Source organism: Equus caballus, chromosome 14 (genome assembly GCF_041296265.1).
Source record: "Equus caballus isolate H_3958 breed thoroughbred chromosome 14, TB-T2T, whole genome shotgun sequence".
Taxonomy (NCBI): Eukaryota; Metazoa; Chordata; class Mammalia; order Perissodactyla; family Equidae; genus Equus; species Equus caballus.
This window is the reverse complement of record NC_091697.1, coordinates 25,867,605-25,889,182: the sequence shown is the minus strand read 5'-3', so window position 1 is coordinate 25,889,182 and position 21,578 is coordinate 25,867,605. Positions and strand designations below refer to the sequence as shown.

The window sequence follows — 21,578 nt, the reverse complement described above, 5'->3', positions numbered from 1 at the left end:
ACTCTTTTTTTAATGTCAAGAATCTTACTACATTTGTCAAAAACAACAGTTGAAAGTGTTCTTGGATTTTTGAGTTGTTTCCATTAAGGCTATTTTTAGTTAAATATTGAGATGTTTACCTTTTCTTCACTATTTTCCCAAATGCCATGCTGGCCTTTGGGGTCCAGAGTAAAAAGGGGATCTTTTCCTATTTAAAATATTTTTTCTTTTATTTTTCTGATAGACTTTGTGACATATTTGTTACCTGACCTCAATTACAGTGTACTAGGAACCTCATAGCTGAATTTGCTACCCACTTTTAATGATTCTGCTATATTAACTTTAAACTTTACTTTACTGTTCTATTCATACTTTCTTTAATTTATATACTTATTTTATCATATTGTACTATTTGTATTTTTTTATGCCACTTAAACAGGATAATGTACAGTCTGTTTTGCTATAACATGACATATGTATTCCTAAAAGTGACTGTGCTGTACAATGTTATGCAGTAAAACCACAGGGCTTATGGGAGAAATGGGATTATGGAAATAAAATTCAAACACCTTGTCAGTGACACATTCAAAAAAGAAATCTCATAAAAGGCATAGTAGAGTTTTATACATTAAATGGTTAAGAAATATATAATTGTAGAATAAATATGACATTTTGTTTTGAAGAAGCCCTGGAGTTTGTTTGTGCAACTGCGTTTCAGGAGGGTTGCAGTTTCTGTGTTATAAAGTGGTAGAAGGAAGGTGATCTGAGATAAGATAAAAAATTATAACACCAGATAGAAATGGGTGAGGCTAGGAACATACCAGCTGAAGTGAGATAGCTAGTAGAGGTTTGTGGTATATGCCTTTTTTTATATTGCTTGGTTCATTTGGCCTGGTTTCATTTTCTGTGTTCACTTAGAATTTTTTTCTATGTGAAATCATGCAAAAACAAAAGTGACATTCTCATTATACTCAAATTATCCCCTAATATATCAAGCGAATTGGAACAAATTTGCTTTTTGAAATAAGCCTTATAGCAGAACTGATAACACTTAACGACAGGGATATGTTCTGAGAAATGTCTTTAGACGATGTCATCATTGTGGAAACATCACAGAGTGTACTTATACAAACCTAGATGGTATAGCCTACTACACACCTAGGCTATGTGGTACTAATCTTATGGGACTACTGTCATATATGTGGTTCATCATTGACTGAAACATTGTTACGTGGGACATGACTATATAAGTAAGTACCTATCTTGGAGAAAGGGATTAACTTTTTGTCAAAGAACATGCCATCACCACCTGTTTTTCTTCACATGATTCACGTTATGTTACTGAAAAGTCTAAATGATCATAGATTATTTTCTTACAGGAAACTACATCCTTAATTATGTGGCATCGCAACCCAAACTGGCTCCTTTTGTCATCCAAGCTCTGATTCAAGTCATTGCTAAAATCACTAAATTGGGGTGGTTTGAGGTTCAGAAAGACCAGTTTATCTTCAGAGAAATTATCGCTGACGTGAAGAAGTTTCTTCAGGTAAGAAGGCATTGTTACATTATTAGAACATCACTAGGTGTTTTTCTTGGATTAGGAAACTGCTTTTCTTAAAGCTGTATGGTTTGTTTTGTGGCTACCAGTACCATATTAATTATGCTTTATTATTTATCCTTTGGGTCCTTTACTTTTTAGTGACAGTAAATGAAGATCATGCCATTTTATAATTTCTAGACCAGAAGAATGCAAATTATGATGTTTTCTCATTTCAAAAATATGTTATTTCTAGCATGTGTGTCTGTGCACTGTGTACGTATATGTGTATATCTGTATTTCTAATGTGTGTCTGTGTATTACATGTATACAAAACGTGTATATATTTTCCATGTATTTTCTAATTTAATGCTCATTACATCTCTGAGAAGTGGATTTCATTTTGTAAATGAGAAAACCGAGGCTTAGAAAAATTAAGTAATTTGCATAAGATTGCACAGTGACTTAGTTAAGCATAGAGCTAGTACTTCAAAAAGTTTTCTAACTGAAGATATATATATATATATATATTTAATTTTTACATTGTACCACATTGACTGTATCTCAAGAATGTTTTCAACCTAAGTGGTTAAAGTTACAGCATATGCACATTTAACTACACAAATTCAGGTGTTTGGACCGGAAAAAAAAAAAAAGAGAGAACACTAAATTGTGCCAGTGATTCCACTTGGGCTTCCACACAATATTATATGTCCTGGAGTGTGGTTTGAGAAATCTAAATCTGCTATTTCCTGTTCCTGTATGCCTTTTGTGATATTTAAAGATACACTTTTTCATACAAACATTATCCCTAATTGCAAGAAAAGTACTTTAGCTGGTGCTCTGCTGAAGAAGCAGTGATCTGTTATAATTCTCAAAGAAAAATTGGCAGTTTGGATTGAGAGATGATTAAGTATTGGTTTATTGGCAATTAGGGGCAATTTGGACTTTCTGAGATTTGATTTATTATACAGTAACTTTAAAATTTAATCCCTGTGTAAGATGTAACTCCGTCATATAGTGCAGTGCTGGAAACCTCAGAATATAAAATACTAGACTATACTGCTTTTTTATTAATATTGTTGAAACTCTGGTTAGCACATATTTGATCATCTAAAACCTCACAGGAGTAAGTGTACTTTCGGCCCTGAGGAGATCTGCCCTGGGACCGAGGGATAGTTTGTTCAGAGACAGATGAGTTTCTCACTTGAGAGTTGTCTCGCATCATTTACTAAGCACCCCTCTCTTATCATTTACTAAGATTGCACACAGCTCATCAAGAATCACTAGTGTAGACAAGAATAGACTTCAGAGTTCTTTTAAAATAAACTCAAGGTTAAAAACTGAATGGAATGAAATTGTTCTTGTTGGCTAACAGTTCTCAAGCTGCCTTTTCAGTGACTGGTAAGTTGAGCTTAAGTTGGGCTTTAGTTGGTTTTGGAAGACCAGAAGAAACAGAAAATGTTTTCAGAGTTTACTTTAGTATCACAAAGAAAGCATTTGCTTTCTGGGATATGAATTAACCTAATCTTGAGTTATGAGAAAGACAATTGACTTTAATGTTGTGGTACTCTAAAATAAGACCACATGGTTCCTTTGGGTATTAGCGGCTTCTCTGAATTTTGTACTAAAAATTACTTTAAATTTGTTAAACTTTAATGGCCTGAAGTTTTATTTTCTTTCTTATTGAAGCCTTATTGCTGCCACACTCCTAACATTTATGTGCCTCCTTGCTATATACATACCCAGGAGATCTTACTGTCATCCACGGCAGTGATGTTCAAATTGCTGGTCCACAACGAGATAAGGAGTTTATGTCAAAATAACAATCAATGTGGTGCTTCCTGTACTGAGAAAGACTTCCTATGAAAAAAATGACAGCTGAACTAAAGTGTACTTAGTGAATTAGCTGTTTTATATTCTGGTGCAAACTATTTTGTCAGGGACCAGTACCATTCTCTGATTAGAAGCGAGTTTGCAGACCACCAGCAGATTCATGGGCCAGCAGTTGGTCAGGAACCACACTTTGAGGAGTGTTGGCCTGGTGGACACAGAGGATGGATGCTTCATTAATAGGAAATGTCTAGCTCAGTTCAAACAGCTCAGATTCTCCCCAGGGGCAGACGTTTCTTTTATTTTTTATTCTGAGATAATTTGAACTTAATTACACCTAGTGAGCCAGTGGTAGTGAAATTCTGTGATCATTAGAAGGAATGACCAACTATAAAATTAAGACTTGAAAAGTATATCGTCTGTATTTGTGCCTTTTTTTATGATTACACTGTAATTGGATGTTACATTTATTATTTCCCTACTTCCAGTGTGGTTTTGCAATGGGGTAATTTATTAGTAATGTGCATATAAAATCTGAATTTTGATTTGAAGGAAGTTTTTGAGATTAAATTGGAAGTTGATTAAATTAAAAACATTATAGAGGCTATGAAATTGTATACCATGTTGATAGTAGTCATGTATTTACCCCAGTGCATTGGGCACTTTAGATGCCTTCATTATACATACATAATAAATGCATATACATGTACTATTAAGAAATATTAAAAGGGCCTAAGTGATCTTATCTGCTATTAGATTGAGAGAAATTAATTCCTAAGCTATTAATTATTTATCGAATGCAACTTTCTCAGTAACCTTCAAGCAAATTTATAAAGCTAGAAAGCATTTTTTTTGTTGTTGTTGTTAAAGATTTTATTTTTTCCTTTTTCTCCCCAAAGCCCCCTGGTACATAGTTGTATATTCTTCGTTGTGGGCCCTTCTAGTTGTGGTATGTGGGACGCTGCCTCAGCGTGGTTTGATGAGCAGTGCCATGTCCACGCCCAGGATTCGAACCAATGAAACACTGGGCCGCCTGCAGCAGAGCGCGCAAACTTAACCACTTGGCCACGGGGCCAGCCCCAGAAAGCATTTTTTGTTCATTCTTATTCATGGTCTTATGAAAAGTATTAAACTAAACTCTTGTAATTTTAGATTTAGTTTATGATAAGTCCTAGGTGCTGAAAACATTTTGTAGAGTATTAGGCAGTTCTGAGGTTAGGTGAGCTTTTTTACCCACTCAACTCTGTATACCTGAATTCATCCTTCAAAATATGAACTTCAAATTCTTTTTGTTTGTGGACCTCATAGTGATTTTTTCCTCCATATTTTAATAGATATATTGTTAAGAAAATGTGATGTTTCAGTATTTAATTACTTGTAAATATTACCTGGTTTACACATTGAGAACCAATCATATGTCTCTACTTAGGCTAAACTTGGTTATTTTCTTCACAGGGTACTGTGGAACACTGCATAATAGGAGTAATAATCCTTTCAGAATTGACTCAGGAAATGAACCTGGTAAGCCTTTCCATCTAATGGTGACATGAAGTTTGCAAAGTAATGCTGTTTCTTTGATGTAAAATCCTCTTTGTGTGGCATAAAACTGAATAATCAAGTCTTTTTTTAAATTTGTCTATTTTATTAATGGGATAATTAAGTTTTGGAACACTTTCATTATTAATGAAAATAGCAGCAATAGTATAAAGTACTACAAAGAACAGAGAATTAGACATGGTCCTTGCTCCATGGCAATTGGGGAATTGTCCTTTTGTCCTCTGTGTGTAGAGTAATATACTAACCATAAGAAATAAATAATATGCAAAAGAGAAACAAACCTTTATTCACTTACAAATAAAAGAAGCAGTTTCGTGAATTGATTCTCAACAATGGGTACACAGTAGGACTCATGGAAGAACAGGCTACTGTACACTTTGCCACTTGCTGGCATGGAGTTTCACCCTGTACAAGAGTTTTCAGAAGCTGCAACTCCCCCCAACAGTGCCTTTATGAGCTCAGCAGCTGAGCGCATCGTCACGTGCTCCTGTTCACTTTTGTACTTAACATGGTCCTAAACAGAACAAAAGCAGAAAGTTGAGGTCTATGTGGAATAATGTCACAATAAAAGGGAATGTACTGTTGATATTTAAAAACTGTCATCATCTTGAATGGTCTGTGTTCGTGTGTGTGTGTTTACAGAGAAAGAGAGAGTGAGCTTACCTTGTATACCCAGGAGCACTTGCCAGCCAGCTCCCTTTGGAGTGACAACATAGTTCCTGTGTGTTAAAAAATCACCCAAAATAACTATTTTCTATTTGTGTTCATTCAGGAATTAGAAAATATTTCTAGATTTACTGGAAGGATTTCTGAAATTTAAAGTGATCTCTTAACTTACCACAGCCATCACCTCCCCAACTTCTCCACTCCAGAGCCTGTAAAGATTTCTCACTTTATGGATGTATGCCAGCGTGTGTGTATGTATCTCTAGGACTAGTAAAATAGCAGCTGAAACAGAGTTAGTGTGTTAGCAGGGATGTTATGACAAGGACTTTGGCTAATCCTATTAGACTCTATAATATTTCTGAAGAACTGTAGCTTTCCTTTTAAAGCAATATATTTAAAAATAACTTTCGTATTAATATTTTAACTCATGAAAGTGAAGAAAATAGTACAACAATCCCATATACGTCATCTAGCTTACACAACTATCCACTTTTTGCTAATCTTAAAACTAGCATTCTTTTTGCGTTTCCTACTTCATAGCATAAGAGGAATATAGACGACCCTGATAGTGAGATTTGCTGTGTTTAGATTGTTACTGAGACAAGACCCTGTAATTTGCAGTTCTAGTAAAAGTGGGATTCAGAGAGCAACTGAGTTGGTTTTTGTAAAATTGACTATCTTAACGTTTACAGAAAAGTTCAGAGTACAATACAAAGCAGTTTTTTTCCCTCAACAATTTGATACTAAGTTGCCCACATGATCCCACAATACCTTAGTGTATTTCCTACATGTAAGGACGTTCTCCTTCATAACCACAATACGGCTGTTAAATCAGAAAGTTAACACTGACATATTCTGTTATCGTACTCCATTTGAGTTTCATGACTTGTCCCAGAAAGGGACCAGTTTAGAGTTGTGCATCTCATTTATTTGACATGTTTTATTAGTCTCCATTAACTTGGAAAAATTTCTCACTCTTTCTTTGTCTTTTATCACCTTGACACTGTGAAGATTACAGGTCAGTTTTGTAAAATCTCTCTTAATTTGGGTTTGTCTGATGTTTCTTCATTATTGGATTCAGATCATTCGTACTTGTGAGGAATATCAGAGAAGTGATACTGTGGTCTTCTCATTGCCTTCTATCAGGAAGCACATGATTTGATTTGTTACATTACTAATGATGTTCACTTTGATCACTTGATCAAGATTGTCTCTACCAGGCTTTTCCAATTGTAGATTTATTATTTCCCTTTGTAAGTAATAAAATTTTTGTGGAGAGGTACTTTAAGACTCTGAAAACACTCCATTCCTCTTCAAACTTTCCATTTATTTGTTTATTTATATCAGTATGGATTCCTGGTCTCCTATTTTATTTAATAGGTTATAATTTGTTACTAACGTTATATTTTGATGTTCAAATTTACCCAGATTTGGCCAGTAGGAACCCTTTCAAGCTAGCTTCTATGTCCATTTGACATTTACTCACTGTTCTTTGAACGTTTTCTTACTTTCTGGCATAAGATGTTCCAGGCTTATCTTGTATAGAACCAAGGGCCTTTTGAAAAAGTTCCAAGGTCTAAAGTGTAATTTTGGCTTTGTGTGGTGAAGAATATATGGCTTCTGTGGAGACATTTTACTCAGCCTAATTTTATGGCGTTTACAGTTTCAACCAGCATTTCTTAAGTACTTCCAAACCAGGCAGTGGGGAGATCTACAACGCATGGTGAAAATCAAATATTATAGTTGTCAAATGTGAGCCAGACACATTCATGTAGTGTCAATAACAGGATGTATCTTTTAAGAAAAAGATCTAAACTTGAGGTTTCCTAGAAGTTAAGAGAATTGTATGTTATCCTGCGTTTTTTAGAAGCCAAGTCTATCGTTCCTGGAGTATATTCAATATATAATCATCAAGAAGTAAAAGTATCCTTTGCCTGCATGATAGAGGCACAGGCATGCAGTAGAAAATGGGAGCACAGTCCCTCCCAAGTAACCCAAGTAAAATAAGCATGTAGGTCTTGAAGATAACTTTGAAATAAGACCTGGATTTGTATTTTAGCTCTATTGCTTACTACTTTGTACAAACTTCTTAACATGTTTAACTTATGTATCACTGTCTGTAAAGTGAGAATGATACCTTCTTGGGTCACATTGAGATTAGATAAGCGTGGAGCTGGCTTGCTTGTGTGGTGGTAAAGTTTGTGTGCTCTGCTTTGGTGGCTTGGGGTTTGTGGGTTTGGATCCCCAGCGTGGACTTACACACTGCTCATCAAGCCATGCTGTGGTGGTGTCCCACACACAAAATAGAGAAAGATTGGCACAGATGTTAGCTCAGTGACAATCTTCCTCAAGCAGAATTAGAAAGATGGGCAACAGATGTTAGCTCAGGGCCAATCTTCCTCACCAAAAAGAAAAAAAAGAAAGAAAGAAAAAGATAAGCTACTAGCACAAGGCCTAGTATGTAGTAGTGCTCAATGAACCCAGAGTTCTCTCTGTGTTAATGATATGTTGGTATTGAGAGGTTGGTCTAAGATAGTGTGCCTGTAAACTTTAATTTACTCATGTGAAGAAAGAGGATAACATATTTCACAGGTTAGTTTTGAGGATTAAGTGAAATAATACATCAAGAGTACTTCAAAAATTTTGATTATAGTGCTTATGTTCTTGTTTGTATTAATTAAGGAGAATTTTTTTTTATATATTGATGCAAGTATTATAGGAGAGAGAGACTGAAGTTTGATTTGAAAGAAGGGAGGAATGCTGGAAATGCTGTTTTGAATCTTACGTATTGGATACAGATTCCAGTAACTACTTTTTTTTTTTTTGAGGAAGATTGGTTTTGAGCTAACTGCTGCCAATCCTCCTCTTTTTGCTGAGGTAGACTGGCCCTGAGCTAACATCCATGCCCATCTTCCTCTACTTTATACGTGGGACGCCTACCACAGCATGGCTTGCCACGCAGTGCCTGTCTGCACCTGGGATCCGAACCAGCGAACCCCAGGCCACTGAAGCGGAATGTGCACACGTAACTGCTACGCCACTGGGCTGGCCCAGTAACTACTTTCTGTAATCACTTTGAACTTCTGTTATGTTTCATGTTTCTATAAGTAAACATGGCATTTGAGTCTAAATTATGTGATGGAGCTTAGGGAGTGTCAGATCATCAATTTTGAGGTCCCTGCTTTTTTCAAATCTATAAACATTAGCAAGGAAAATGGCTTATTTTCTTCTTCCAAATAGCAAAAGGAATGCTACAGCCACTGTAGCCCATGGTGTTACTAATCATTTGGGTATCAGACTTCAGCTTTGTTTGCTGTTTCCTGTTGATAAATGGAAATATTAGTGGTATTGATAGTATAGTTTTGACCTTATAATTTAGATTAGAGGCTCGAGAACTAGCCTTAGTAAGTTTAGTCTTAAAAATTATTTATCATTAACCAATAAAATATTCAGAGGGGAATATACTATTGCATATGTAATAAATCAGATTTCTGATTATAATTTCTGCCTTGCTTTCTTTTTAGAATACTGAGGCTATATCAACCAACGACATAACTGGTGTATATAGGAATATCACTTTCATATAGAAGAATTTTTCTGTAACTGATTCAGTTTGGTTCACAGAAAGTTAGGATTTGAAGATTATCTTAGGGGTTTCTCATTTTATAGCTGGAGTCTGAGGAACAGGAAAGTTGTTACTTGCCTAATGTGAAATATGGTGCATGGTTCAGGAGTTGATAGTCTTAGTATCTATCTATTATTTTATAATCTGTGTCTATATTGCCTCTGAAAGTTCTATGATCAATTATGGTTTTTAATTTTGAGATCATTATGGTCTGTAGAAAGAGCCCTGAATTGGAACAGTCCAGAAACTTAGGTTCTAACCATGGCTTTGCCGTTAACTCTTTAAGTAACCCTTAAGCAAGGCTCATATCCCAGTAGAGTTTTAAAAGCTCTTTTAGCTCTATACTTTATGATTCTTTAATCATTATTTCAATTCCTTTTCTTACCTGGTAAATTTTTGCTTTGCTATTTGGTATGTCTGGTTAAATAAATTCATCTTGATCTTTTTAGGTTGATTATTCTAGACCTTCAGCAAAACACAGGAAGATAGCTACCTCATTTCGCGACACTTCTCTCAAAGATATTTTAGTGCTAGCATGCTCTCTTCTAAAAGAGGTAAGTTATTTAATAATTCAGTATCCTAGTTAGAATATTTAGGACATTTTAAATTTCAAAAGAATTTCAAATGAATCCCCACCACTCCCATTCTGCCTTTTGAATAGTTATTGTGGACTGTCTTAATTTAAGTACAGTAGATTTGCACACATCTGTAGGAGTTTCCAAAAAATTCACTTTTACTTACTAGGGATATAATAAAATCCTAAGGGAATTTGGTAACTTGCTTTAGGTAGTAGTTTCATCGTCTTCCTACGGTAGATTATTTGTTGCTGAAGCTAGTTGAGGTTTAGTTTCTTTATTGCCCTGCCCATATTTTAATGGGATGGGGATGAACAACAAAATGACTAAGTTTTCCTAATTCATCAACTATCCATGTCTATTCATAGTTGAGCCAAGATGGTTGATTTTAATAATATCTTTGGGAAATAACATTTCCCCATTTGCTACTTAGTGCCCTATTGAACATTAGGGATAGTACAGTTTATAATTATATTGTGTTCTTTTGCAATACAGGGACTCCATCATGCTGCTTAAGCTTTTAATTGGTGTAGTATAGCATTTCCCAAAGTGTGTTCTACTAATCACTAGTAGAAACTTATTTCAGTTCTGTGTTATAGTAACATGATAACTACTACACTAGGACAGACTGAAAGACCTTCTATTATTTTAAAATTTTTCTTTTAGTATGGAAAATTTTAATGTATACAAAAGAAGATGGAATAGTATAATGAACTTACTTGGACCCATCAACCAGTTAGGCAGTAACAACTCATGACGAGTCTTGTTTCATCTTTACCCTTACCTAACCACTTTCTTTTTGTGTTATTCTTTAAGCAGAATCTTAAACTTCATATCATTTTCTCCACAAATATTTCACAGTGTATCTCTAGGAGATATAATCTGTTCTGGTTGTCAGAATGGACGTTTTGGGAGGTCAGGATTGTTCTCCAGAAGCTTGTGAGTGTCCTCCCACATTTAAACAGCTTTGGGAACCTTTGTTAACTAAATATAGATAATTTATGCATGAAGTTCCCCCACTTTTTCTTAAAGAATATTATATTTTTAGCTTGTTCCAAGCAACCTTTGAACTAAATGAATCCCATGAATTTGTGCATTTGTGTTGTGTAAAGTATTTATCCTAAAGTTACTCTTACAACTTTTGAAGGTGACCTACGATTTGCAGTTAAGTATGAAACTTTTTATTCCCATTTTACAAAATTAAATTTGAAAATAGTCTGTTGTAGATTTTTGTTGATAGTGATTTTATAACTTTTTCTAATATATGCAGCATAACTTTGCAAACTTTTTTTTTTCTAATTTTAACTTGGCATTGAAGAATTATTTAAATTATTGAAGTAAAAAATTTTCTTATTGACATATTTTATAATGTTTTATTTGACTTTGAACTTTTTTCAGATGTTGGCCAAACCTTTAAATCTTCAGGATCAAGATCAACAAAATCTAGTAATGCAGGTCTTGAAACTTGTTCTCAACTGCCTTAACTTTGACTTCATTGGCAGTTCAGCAGATGAATCTGCAGATGATCTTTGTACAGTGCAGATTCCAGCAACCTGGAGAACAAGTAAGAAAAAAGTTTAGTGTGAATCATGGTTAGCATAAAGGACATAGAATTAAGCAATATAATTGTTTCATGTGCAGTTATCTCTCTTTTTTGCTAGGCAATCAAAAAGTTCAAATGGATTTGTAACCCATAGTAGCTGCTGCTACCCAATATTGAAATCTGTTTTCCTCAGTTCATATCAAAGTAACTTCAGTATTTTGATTTTGGGAAAAAGAAAAGACAGCTCTACTTTAGGAGGAAAACAGGTTTGTGAGGGAAAGTGAAGAGTTCTGTTTTGAAACTTTCAGATAAACAGAGTGCGAGAGGATGCAAAGTTATAAAGAGAATGAAATAGAGTAATTGATTCAGCAGAGCAGAATTGCAACTTAATTTCCTATAGAAAGGAATACCAAGAAAAAGCAAGCTGATTTGCTCTCACACGTCCCAGGAAGATGATGGCAGTAGGGTATTCCTGAAGTCAAGGGTGGGGCATGGAGCTGAAAGGGCCTAGTAAAAAGCCCATATTCTGCATAGATTCCCCGGGATCTTTTCTACCACCTTTGCAGTGTGGTGACTGCCTTTTCTCCTTTCTTCCTGTGTGCACTTCCATTTCACTTCCTAAGACCAGAGCTTTTTTCCTTGAGAAATTAATCTGGAGAGGTTTCACATTCAGGGATGTCAGATATAGTAGAGAAACACCATTAATTTTGTGAAAACTTCTAACATGGAAGTCAGAGACTAAAACAAACAATTAAAAGAGACTTAGTATCTTGACTGTGGTAATGAATACATCAACCAACACATGTAATAAAAATTGCACAGACTAAGTACACACACACACGAGTACATGTAAAACTCAGACATCTAAATAAGATTGGTGGATTGTATCAATGTGGTTTCCTGATTGTGATATTGTTCTGTAGTTTTGCAAGAACTTACCATTAGGGGAAAACTGAGTAAAGGATATGTGGAGTCTCCCTGTATTATTTCTTGCAACTGCTTATGAATCTGTAAATACCTCAAAAAGTTTTTAAAAAAGGGAAGAGTTATGGGGCCAGTCTGGTGGTGTAGTGGTTAAGTTTGTGCACTCCACTTTGGTGGCCTGGGGTTCACAGGTTCGGATCCTGGGCATGGACCTAGCACTGATTTGTTGGGCCACACTGGTGGCATCCACATAAAATGGAGGAAGATTGACACAGGTGTTAGCTCAGTGACAATCTTCTTCAAGCAAAAAGAGGAAGATTGGCAAGAGATGTTGATTCAGGGCCAATCTTCCTCACCCCCTTTCCCCCAAAAATGGGGACGAGTTGGTAGAAACAGAGACAAAGTGAAAAGTAGAAGCTTCACAAAGATATAATTAATATGGTCAGAGAAATAAGAAAAGGTAATACATCCCTGAAACAAGAATAGGATATTGTTTTAAAAAGGAAAGTTCAGACAGTGTTCCAAATAGAAAAGACAGTTGCCAAAATAAAACATTCAAGAAAAGAGTTGGAAGATAAGTTAAGGAAATATCCCAGAAAGTAGAACAAAAAAGCAGGGAGAGATTTGATAGGAGAAAAAAATAGAAGAATGTTAGAGCATGAAACTAGGAAGTCTGACATCTGACTATTAGTGGGTGGATTTGAGAAAGAGGACAGAAAAAACAGACATATGTAAACAAATAATGCCAAAAAAGTTCTCAGTGCTGAGACATAAATTTTCATATTGAAAGGTCCCATCACGCACCCAGCATAATAAATGAAAAAAAAAATATACACTTAGCTTCATAATCATGACATTTCAGAATGACAAGGATAAAGAGAAGATCCTAAAATCTACCAGAAAGAAAAAGTAAGTCATCTGCAAAGGATTGGGATCAAGAATGTTATTAGGCTTCTCAACAGCAGCACTGGAAGCTAGAAGACAATGAAGTGATATCTTTAGATTTCTGAGGGAAAGTTATTTTCAAACTAGACTGAAATTATCAAGTATAAGAGAGAATTAAGATGTTTTCAGACATGCGAATCTTCCTGAAATTTATCCCTTATGTGCTTGTTCTCAGGAAGCTACTTGATAGGCAAGCCAAGAAAATGTGGAAGATACAGGGTTTGGGAAAATGGAGCTTCAACACAAGATGACAATGAATGGATATAAAAGGGAGATAATTATATACCAAATTTAGGAACAACCAGTCCAAGTTGAAGGCTCTGGGAGGTGTAGGGGTGGGAAAATGGAGGTGATAGGTTATTTGATGCTATTGATCATGTGAAAAATGGTTGAAGAACATTTTACAAATCCATCAGAGCATTTGAAAAGAATTATTAACAGATACATATACAACTATGCACAGAAAGATGCTATGATTAAATCCAGAGAGTATTAGAAATGTGATATAATTATAGTGTGCTCCTTGGCTCAGCTGTTAACATTATTTACATAGTCATAATAAGTGTAAACACTTAGAGTTGATTTAATCCCAAATTTTTACAGTAGTGGGTGGATTTTTGAGAGAAGACGGATGGTTGAGTGAATGGCGGGGTGCGTGATTAGACAGCTAAAACCTCACATACTGTAACGGGAATTCATTTGATGTCTTAAAGTAAAACAAAGAAAGAAAGAAATAGTAATATAGCATGTTATTTGGAAGCTTGTATGTAAATACAGCTAGGGGTTGAAAGGTAGTTGGAAATGGGTAGGGTACAGCTGTTTTTTATTATACACTTTTCAGTACTGTTTACTTTTTGGTACTCTTTGGATTTTTTAACATTTACATTACTTTAATACAAATGAAAATAGTAGGAAGATTCTCCCCCTAAGAACTGTAGATACTACATAGAAATAAGGACCATCCTAGCTAATTAATCTCTATCTCTGTATTGTTTCACCTTTCAAAGGAAAATAGCTAGGAATTAAAGAAGAATTAAGCCTAATTGGAAAGAGTGGCCACATGCAGAGGTCTTGGAGTTCTTGGTTTGTGTGATAATGTGTTACTAACATGTTAAGATCACTGAATTGAAAGTAATGGTATTAGAAAATATTTTTTTTTCCAGTTTTCCTGGAACCAGAAACGTTGGATCTTTTCTTCAATTTGTATCATTCACTTCCACCACTACTATCTCAGTTAGTAAGTAAAAATCATTCATTATTTCATTAAAATGTATCTGTGATCTTTATCTAAGGGTGATAGATATTTACTTTAAAAAATTTTATGTTCTTGATTGGATTTACCTCTCACAAGAAATTCTTCCATCTTCTGGGATTTATATTGCTTAAGCTATTTGTCAGATTCTGTTTATAGTTGTGTATTCCATTTCATGGATGAGCCCAGAACCAGTAACTGTTGGTTTAGCTCCTGCCCAGAGCACAGATCAACCTCTAAGTATATATTCCTCCCTACTTAGTCCCCATCCCTTCTTCTGGGCCTCAGCCAAGTAGTTGTAGTCCAGCTTACCTGTACCTTCCCTACTCTTACCCTCTCTCACTCTTTATCAGCCCTGCTTGGCTTCATGTTTTGGGCTTGCCAGGCAGCCCGCATCAGATATCTCTGAATGAGAAGGACAGGGGATCTGCTCACTTGATTTTGTGCTCATCGCTCTAGTTATTCATTTGTTTTTTGAATCAAATTCTATTGTGTGCTGTAAAAATTCTTGAAAATCTTTGGTTATATAGAACTTTGAGACTACAGACCCCATCTTTGTGAAATCTAAAACAGAGACCAGGCAAGATTGGAAAAAAAAAAGTCAGTTTAATATCTAAGCTTGTAGAAGTAAAGTTGGGGAATTCTAATAGTTCCATTTCCTAAAAAAAGATGTTCCAGATTTAAAGTACATATCAGTGGTATGTTTGTTTAGATATGTTACTGCCTAGAAGGGAAGAACAGATTCACGTACTCCTTTTTTTTTTTTTTTTTTAAAGAAACATGTTGTCTGCTCTTGAATCTACGGTTTTAAAGTGATAGTTTTTTTTTTTTTTTTTTAAAGATTTTATTCTTTCCTTTTTCTCCCCAAAGCCCCCCGGTACATAGTTGTGTATTCTTCGTTGTGGGTTCTTCTAGTTGTGGCATGTGGGACGCTGCCTCAGCGTGGTTTGATGAGCAGTGCCATGTCCGCGCCCAGGATTCGAACTAACGAAACACTGGGTCGCCTGCAGCGGAGCGCGCGAACTTAACCACTTGGCCACGGGGCCAGCCCCTAAAGTGATAGTTTTTAAACTGGATTTCACAGGACACTCATGTTTCCAGGTGGTGCGCCACAGAGCTTCAGCCTTCTGTCTTTTAACCAGAATAGTCTTGTTTTCAGTTGTTTAAAAATCACAGTTTCATGTACAATTATGTTTTGAGATAAAACAAGCTACCAATACTTAAAAAATCAAGTGGAAAACAACTGCTTTAAGAGAAAGTAACTAACATTTATTGTGCATGCCCTGTTATCTGGTGCTTATCTCACTTCATCCTCAAAGTGGCCCTGCCAGGTAAGTATTATTATCCCTTACTATTTAGACAAGGAGACAGACCCAGACTGGCTTAAGTGTCTTTCTCCAGGGCGGCAAACTAAATATTGGAGCTGAGATTCAAATCCAGGTGTTTTTGGCCCCAAAACCCTGCATATTTTTAAAAAACTAGTGATTCCAAACCTTCTACACATCAGAATTGCCTAAGGAGTTTCTTTTGTTTTTGACTTTTTGTTTTTGTTTTTTTTAAGGACTGTGGCAAACTGGAGAACATCAAAAAGGCCATCCTCTGATTTTTGTCCCTATTCTCACCCTTGCCAAGAGAGCTAGACATTTTGTGTGAAATCTCCTAATTGAAATATTTAACTGTTGACATCTAATTCTAATTTTTTTAAAAAAATGGATAAGCAAACATATGTGGACAAAAACAAAACATATGTGGACCAGTTTGGCCTGAAAGTTGCCGATTTTGGGCCTCTCACTTAATCATCAAACAGACTTCAAAGGGTATCAGTAGTAGAATTAAGAACCTGAGGAGTGAAATTATCTGGTAGAGTATTAACTTTAGGAAGATAAGCACACCACAGATACTCTGTAGGAGTTTTTATAGAATATCTAACTCTTCCAGCAGCATTTTCCAAATCATTTCTCAAGATATTAATGAATGGCATGGGTAAGATGTTCTCTCACCAAATAAATTTGGGACATGTGGGATTAAGTAAAATTACAGGATTTTTTTTTTCCCACTTGCAGGATACCACAGTGCGTAATGTGTGTGGTATTTCCCAAACATAGTCTACCACAAAACCATATTTTCTTTTTGTAGACCCTGGTTCATTGGTTCACAAACAGAACTGGGCATTGGAAGCAATTGAGAGCCTTTTGAGTATATCCACGTTCAGGCTCCGCTCTGGCATATTTAATATATGAAAAAATATTAGAGGAGAATACACACAAATAGGAATTTTAGTGGTGGGCTTGAAGGGTTGTGGGTGGTGTTGGTGATTGATGATGTTTAGCTTTCATTATTTTTGTATTCTACAATGCTTTTTTATTATTAGAATTAAACAATATGTTTTATGTAAAGAAAATGTTCTTTTCAGGTGGTCATAACGACTTTTAAAATTGAAATGAATTTTGTTGTTCCTATTTTTAGGCACTTTCATGTTTAGTTCAATTTGCTTCTACAAGAAGGTCCTTATTTAGCAGTCCTGAACGTGCCAAGTACCTTGGTAATTTAATTAAGGGAGTAAAAAGGATACTTGAAAACCCTCAGGTATTTATGAAATGATTTAATTAATACTTCACATATGGAAATACAGTTTTTCTGCTGAAAGGTACAAAATAAACTGATGACTTTACTGTAGTTCTGGAAGAAAATATGAAGTATCATATTCATCTTCTTTAGATCTCATGTGTAGTAGAAATAGGTAGTTTTTGAAAATGGATGTTTTCCTGACAGGCTTCTGTGCTCTTCCTGTTTTATTTTTTCCACTCTCTGAAGTGAATACGCATAGAGGTTCTATATCTTATTGTGCTGCTGGCTTTTACCATTGTGCCGCATCTCTTTGCTTCCTCTTCTGCAATTACTTAGTAATTAATTTAGAGTTATATCTCCTGAACCAGAAGACTTAGTATAAACCTGAGTGTTGATATTGGAGTAAGTGGCTTTAAATTATGGAATAATGTCTTTTTGCCCTCTTGTGGACAAACAAGACTTTGTAGATTTTAAAATCTACTCTCTACATTAGCTGCGAAGCTTCAGTGGTAGTATTCATTTCAGAGAACTGCAAAGCCATTATTAATTAGTAATTTCAGGGGCCTAAGTAAAATTTTTTGTTTCACTTTTTATTTTGTTTTTAGTTTTAAAAATCTCTAATGAGGGCACAGATTTTAAAAGGTTAAATGATGATTTAAGGAGGTTTATCTGAGTCTCTTGGTTATCAGTCACTTTTGAGGGGGTGTATAATATCTGTACATGAAGAAAATGTGCTTATTCTGTGACGGTCAGTTGTTTTTGCAGGTTATTCTCAGGAGTATTTTATGTGTTGTGCATTTAGTTTATCTTTTCAACGTTAGTGTAGCTGAAATTTGTGTGTTTTGCTCCTAAATGGGATTTTACCAATATGTTTTGAAATTTTTAGTCATTTAACTCACTATCATTAGTCAACACGTGGAAGATATGCTAATATGAGATAATTCTCTCAATTGATTTCCAACATCCTCATGTTGATGTTTCATGATTGTAAAAGTTAGTTTGAATATTATATTATTTTAGAATTACAAATGTGTATTAAACACCTATAAGTACAAAATATCTTTTTGTAATTTGTCCTTAATAACTAGACACTTTTATATTCTCTCATGGAGCTCTTATGTGTGAAATTTCTTAGAAACTCTTTCAGCATTAAACAAATACTTTTTGAATTGTTTCATGCCAGCTACAGTGCAAAAAGCTCAAACTATAAAGATAATAACACATGTACCCTGTCTTCCAGGAGCTCAGAGACAACAGGAGCACCTTTCTTGATCTTCCCTTTTAACCTTCCTCCTCCCCAAAAGTTACCTCTGTATCTTGTAGTACTTTTGTTAAACTTTCTGCCCTAAATTGCAGTAATTTATTTGAATGACTCTCCACTTACTGACAGGGAGTTGCTTGAGGGCACAGTGCCTGTAGGTATTCAATAAATATTTGTTGAATTAAAAGAAATTTCTGTTATTTGTGTGTGCACATATAGCATTTAACTTAACTCCACTTGGTATTGCTCTTTTCTAGAGTTTCCAGAGCTCATTCTTATTTTTCAGATCTGCTGTTGACTTCTGTTTAAGCCGCAATACACACACACACACACACACCCTCATATTCATGCAGGTTTTTTTTGTGTAATATAATGGGTTTCCAAACATAATTTAGTCGTCATGGTGCAAAGCTTCCTGCAAAGCTTCTATTTTGGATTCCTCATTAGTAGTCATTGATGACAATGTTCATTCCAGTAGGAATCATTTGTTTTCTTTCATTGATATCTACCCAGTTAACACAAAGTACCATAAGTACCTGCGACAACTGGGAGACTTCATAAAATAGTTTTAGAATTTAATTGATCGTATAATAGCTCGTTAGCTTGGTTTGTTTCTAAGTATTTTTTAAAAGTCTTTCTTTTTGTCTCATAATTTAGGGTTTGTCTGATCCAGGTAATTACCATGAATTTTGTCGATTTTTGGCTCGTTTAAAGACAAATTATCAGCTGGGAGAATTAGTTATGGTGAAGGAGTATCCTGAAGTTATCAGATTGATTGCTAATTTTACCGTTACTAGCCTTCAGGTAAATAAAAAAATATACAATTGATATTAAACTGTAGATAGTTTTAAAATAATTTCTTGGTAAAATTTGGTGGGGATTTTTTTTTAACGTCTGAGAGTACTTTGCTAAAAATGTTCATTGCAAGGTTTTAGGTAAAAAAGTTTGTTATAACATTTATAATAATAAATTTAGAGGCCATCTGAATATCTAATAATTGAAGAATGAATTGATAATTATAGTAAAATGTATGTGAAGAAATAAAAAAGTTTTTACAGATTGTTTTTTGGAGAAATTCTTTTTATAAGTTTAAGGGAGTTTTAAAACTGTAATTTCTACATGATATCAACTCTGAAAAAATATTCATGCAAAGATTAGAAGGAAGTACACTAAAATTTTAACAGCGATCATTCTTGGGTGGTAGAATAATAAGGGATTGTTGGTTTCTTCTTAGACTGTTTTGCATTTACAAATTGTGCTATGTTAAATGTTCACTGGTTATATAATCAGAACAAAAGTTAATTTTAAAATCTATGTTTAGTAATTTTACCTCTGTAATTCTTATTCTAGGAAGAAATAATGTCATTTTTAATAACATTTTCTTTATTTCTTTGTAGCATTGGGAATTTGCTCCCAACAGTGTTCATTACTTATTAACTCTGTGGCAAAGGATGGTAGCATCAGTTCCTTTTGTGAAATCAACTGAACCCCACTTATTAGACACTTATGCGCCAGAAATCACGAAGGCCTTTATCACTTCTCGGTTGGAATCTGTTGCCATAGTTGTGAGGTATTGAAAACTGAATTTTTCTATTGTATATTCATCTTTTGCATCTTGGAGTTTTTAAAAATTGAGATATAGTTCACATACTGTAAAATTCACCCTTTTTAGTATACAGTTCTGAGTTCTGACAAGTGCATACAGTTGTATAACTACCATCGTAATCAAGATACAGATAGTTCCATCACCCCAAAAAAGTTTTTTTAGGTCCTTTTGTAGTCAGCCCTTTCCCTAGCCTTTGGCAATTACTGATCTGTTTGTTTCCCTGTAGTTTTTGCCTTTTCCAGAATGCTTTATAAATGAAATCATGGAGTATGTAGTTTTTTAATCTGGCTTCTTTCTCTCAGCTTAATACATTTGAGATTCTGCCATGTTGCGTCTGTAGTTCTTTCCTTTTTATTGTTGAATAGTATTCCACTTTGTAGATATATCACAGTTTGTTTATCCTTTCACATTTGGATTGGACATTTGAGTTGTTTCCATTTTTGTGAATTAGGAATAAAACAGCTATAAACGTTTCTGTACAAATTTTTGTATCAACATAAGTTTTTATTTCTCTTGCGTAAATACTTAGATGTGAGATTCCTGCGTTGCATGATAAGTGTATGTTCTACCTTATAAGAAACTGCCAAACTATTTTCCAAAGGAGCTGTGTCATTTTGTGTTCTCACCATCAATTGATGAAAGATCCGGTTGCTCTGCATCCTCACCAGCACTTGATACTGTCAGTTTTTTAAAATTTTAGTTATTCTAATAGGTGCATTATGGGTATTTCATTATTTTAAATTTGCATTCCTTTAATGTCTGATAATGTTGGACATCTTTTCATGTGCTTCTTTGCTATTTGTATGTATTCTCTGGCAAAATGCCTGTCAAATCTGTTGCGGTTTTTTTATTGGGCTATTTTGTTATTGAGATTTGAGAGGTCTGTATTTTCTGATTACAAGTCTTTTATCATACATGTTTTGCAGATATTTTCTTCCAGTCCATAGCTTTCCCTTTCATTTCCTTAACAGAGTCTTTCAATAAGCAGTTTTAAAATTTGATGAAGTTCAATTTATCCTTTATTTTTTCTTCTAGAAGTTTTATAGTTTTGGAATTTATGTTTAGGTCTATGATTCATTTTGAGTTAATTTTTGTATATGATATGAGGTAAGGCTTGAGATTCTTTTTTTTTTTTTTTTTGCATATGGGTGACCAATTATCCCAACACAACGTTTGTGGAAAAGACTATTCTCTTTTGATTGAATTGCCTTTACACTGTTTTCAAAAATTGATTAGCACATACATCTGATTCTATTTCCGGACCCTATTCTCATTAATCTATTTATTTCTCCTTCTGCCAATACCCTGTTTTGAGTACTGTAGCCTTATAATAAGCTTTGAAATCAGGTAGTGTGAGTCATCTACCTTGGTTTTCCCCTTTCAGAATTGTCTAGGCTCTTTTACTTCTTTTGCTTTTCCATATGAATTTTAGAATCATCTTGTTAGTATCTACAAAGAAATTCCTTTTGGGATTTTGACTGAGATTGCATTGAATTTGTAGATTCATTTGGAGGAAGAATCGACATCTCAGCATTATCAAGTCTTTCAGGCAATCAGCATGTTTATCTTTTAATTTATTTAGCTCTTCTGTGATTTCTTTCATCAGTGTTTTATAGTATTGAGTCTTCAGATCTCACATATGTTTAATTAGATTTAATTAATATTTTATGTTTCTGATGCCTTTGGAAGATGCGGTTTTTTAAATTT

At 34.6% G+C, this 21,578-nt stretch overlaps 1 protein-coding gene across 12 annotated transcripts in view; it reads left to right on the top strand.

Annotated features, from left to right (window-relative positions):
- RANBP17 (RAN binding protein 17) overlaps positions 1-21,578 on the top strand; it is a 335,841-nt gene that overhangs the window by 40,121 nt on the left and 274,142 nt on the right. For 8 of the 12 annotated variants that reach the window (XR_011425471.1, XR_011425470.1, XR_011425469.1 and 5 more), the window contains 9 exons: positions 1,359-1,525; positions 4,805-4,870; positions 9,647-9,751; positions 10,634-10,711; positions 11,171-11,336; positions 14,348-14,421; positions 16,903-17,022; positions 18,923-19,069; positions 19,663-19,835. Coding sequence is in view for 9 of the 12 variants with exons in the window: in XM_070233917.1 (XP_070090018.1) it covers positions 1,359-1,525; positions 4,805-4,870; positions 9,647-9,751; positions 10,634-10,711; positions 11,171-11,336; positions 14,348-14,421; positions 16,903-17,022; positions 18,923-19,069; positions 19,663-19,835 (1,096 nt within the window). In the remaining 3 variants the exon portion in view is untranslated. The remainder of the gene's footprint in view (positions 1-1,358; positions 1,526-4,804; positions 4,871-9,646; positions 9,752-10,633; positions 10,712-11,170; positions 11,337-14,347; positions 14,422-16,902; positions 17,023-18,922; positions 19,070-19,662; positions 19,836-21,578) is intronic. The other 4 variants (XM_023617254.2, XM_070233918.1, XM_070233922.1 and 1 more) reach the window with 1 other exon arrangement.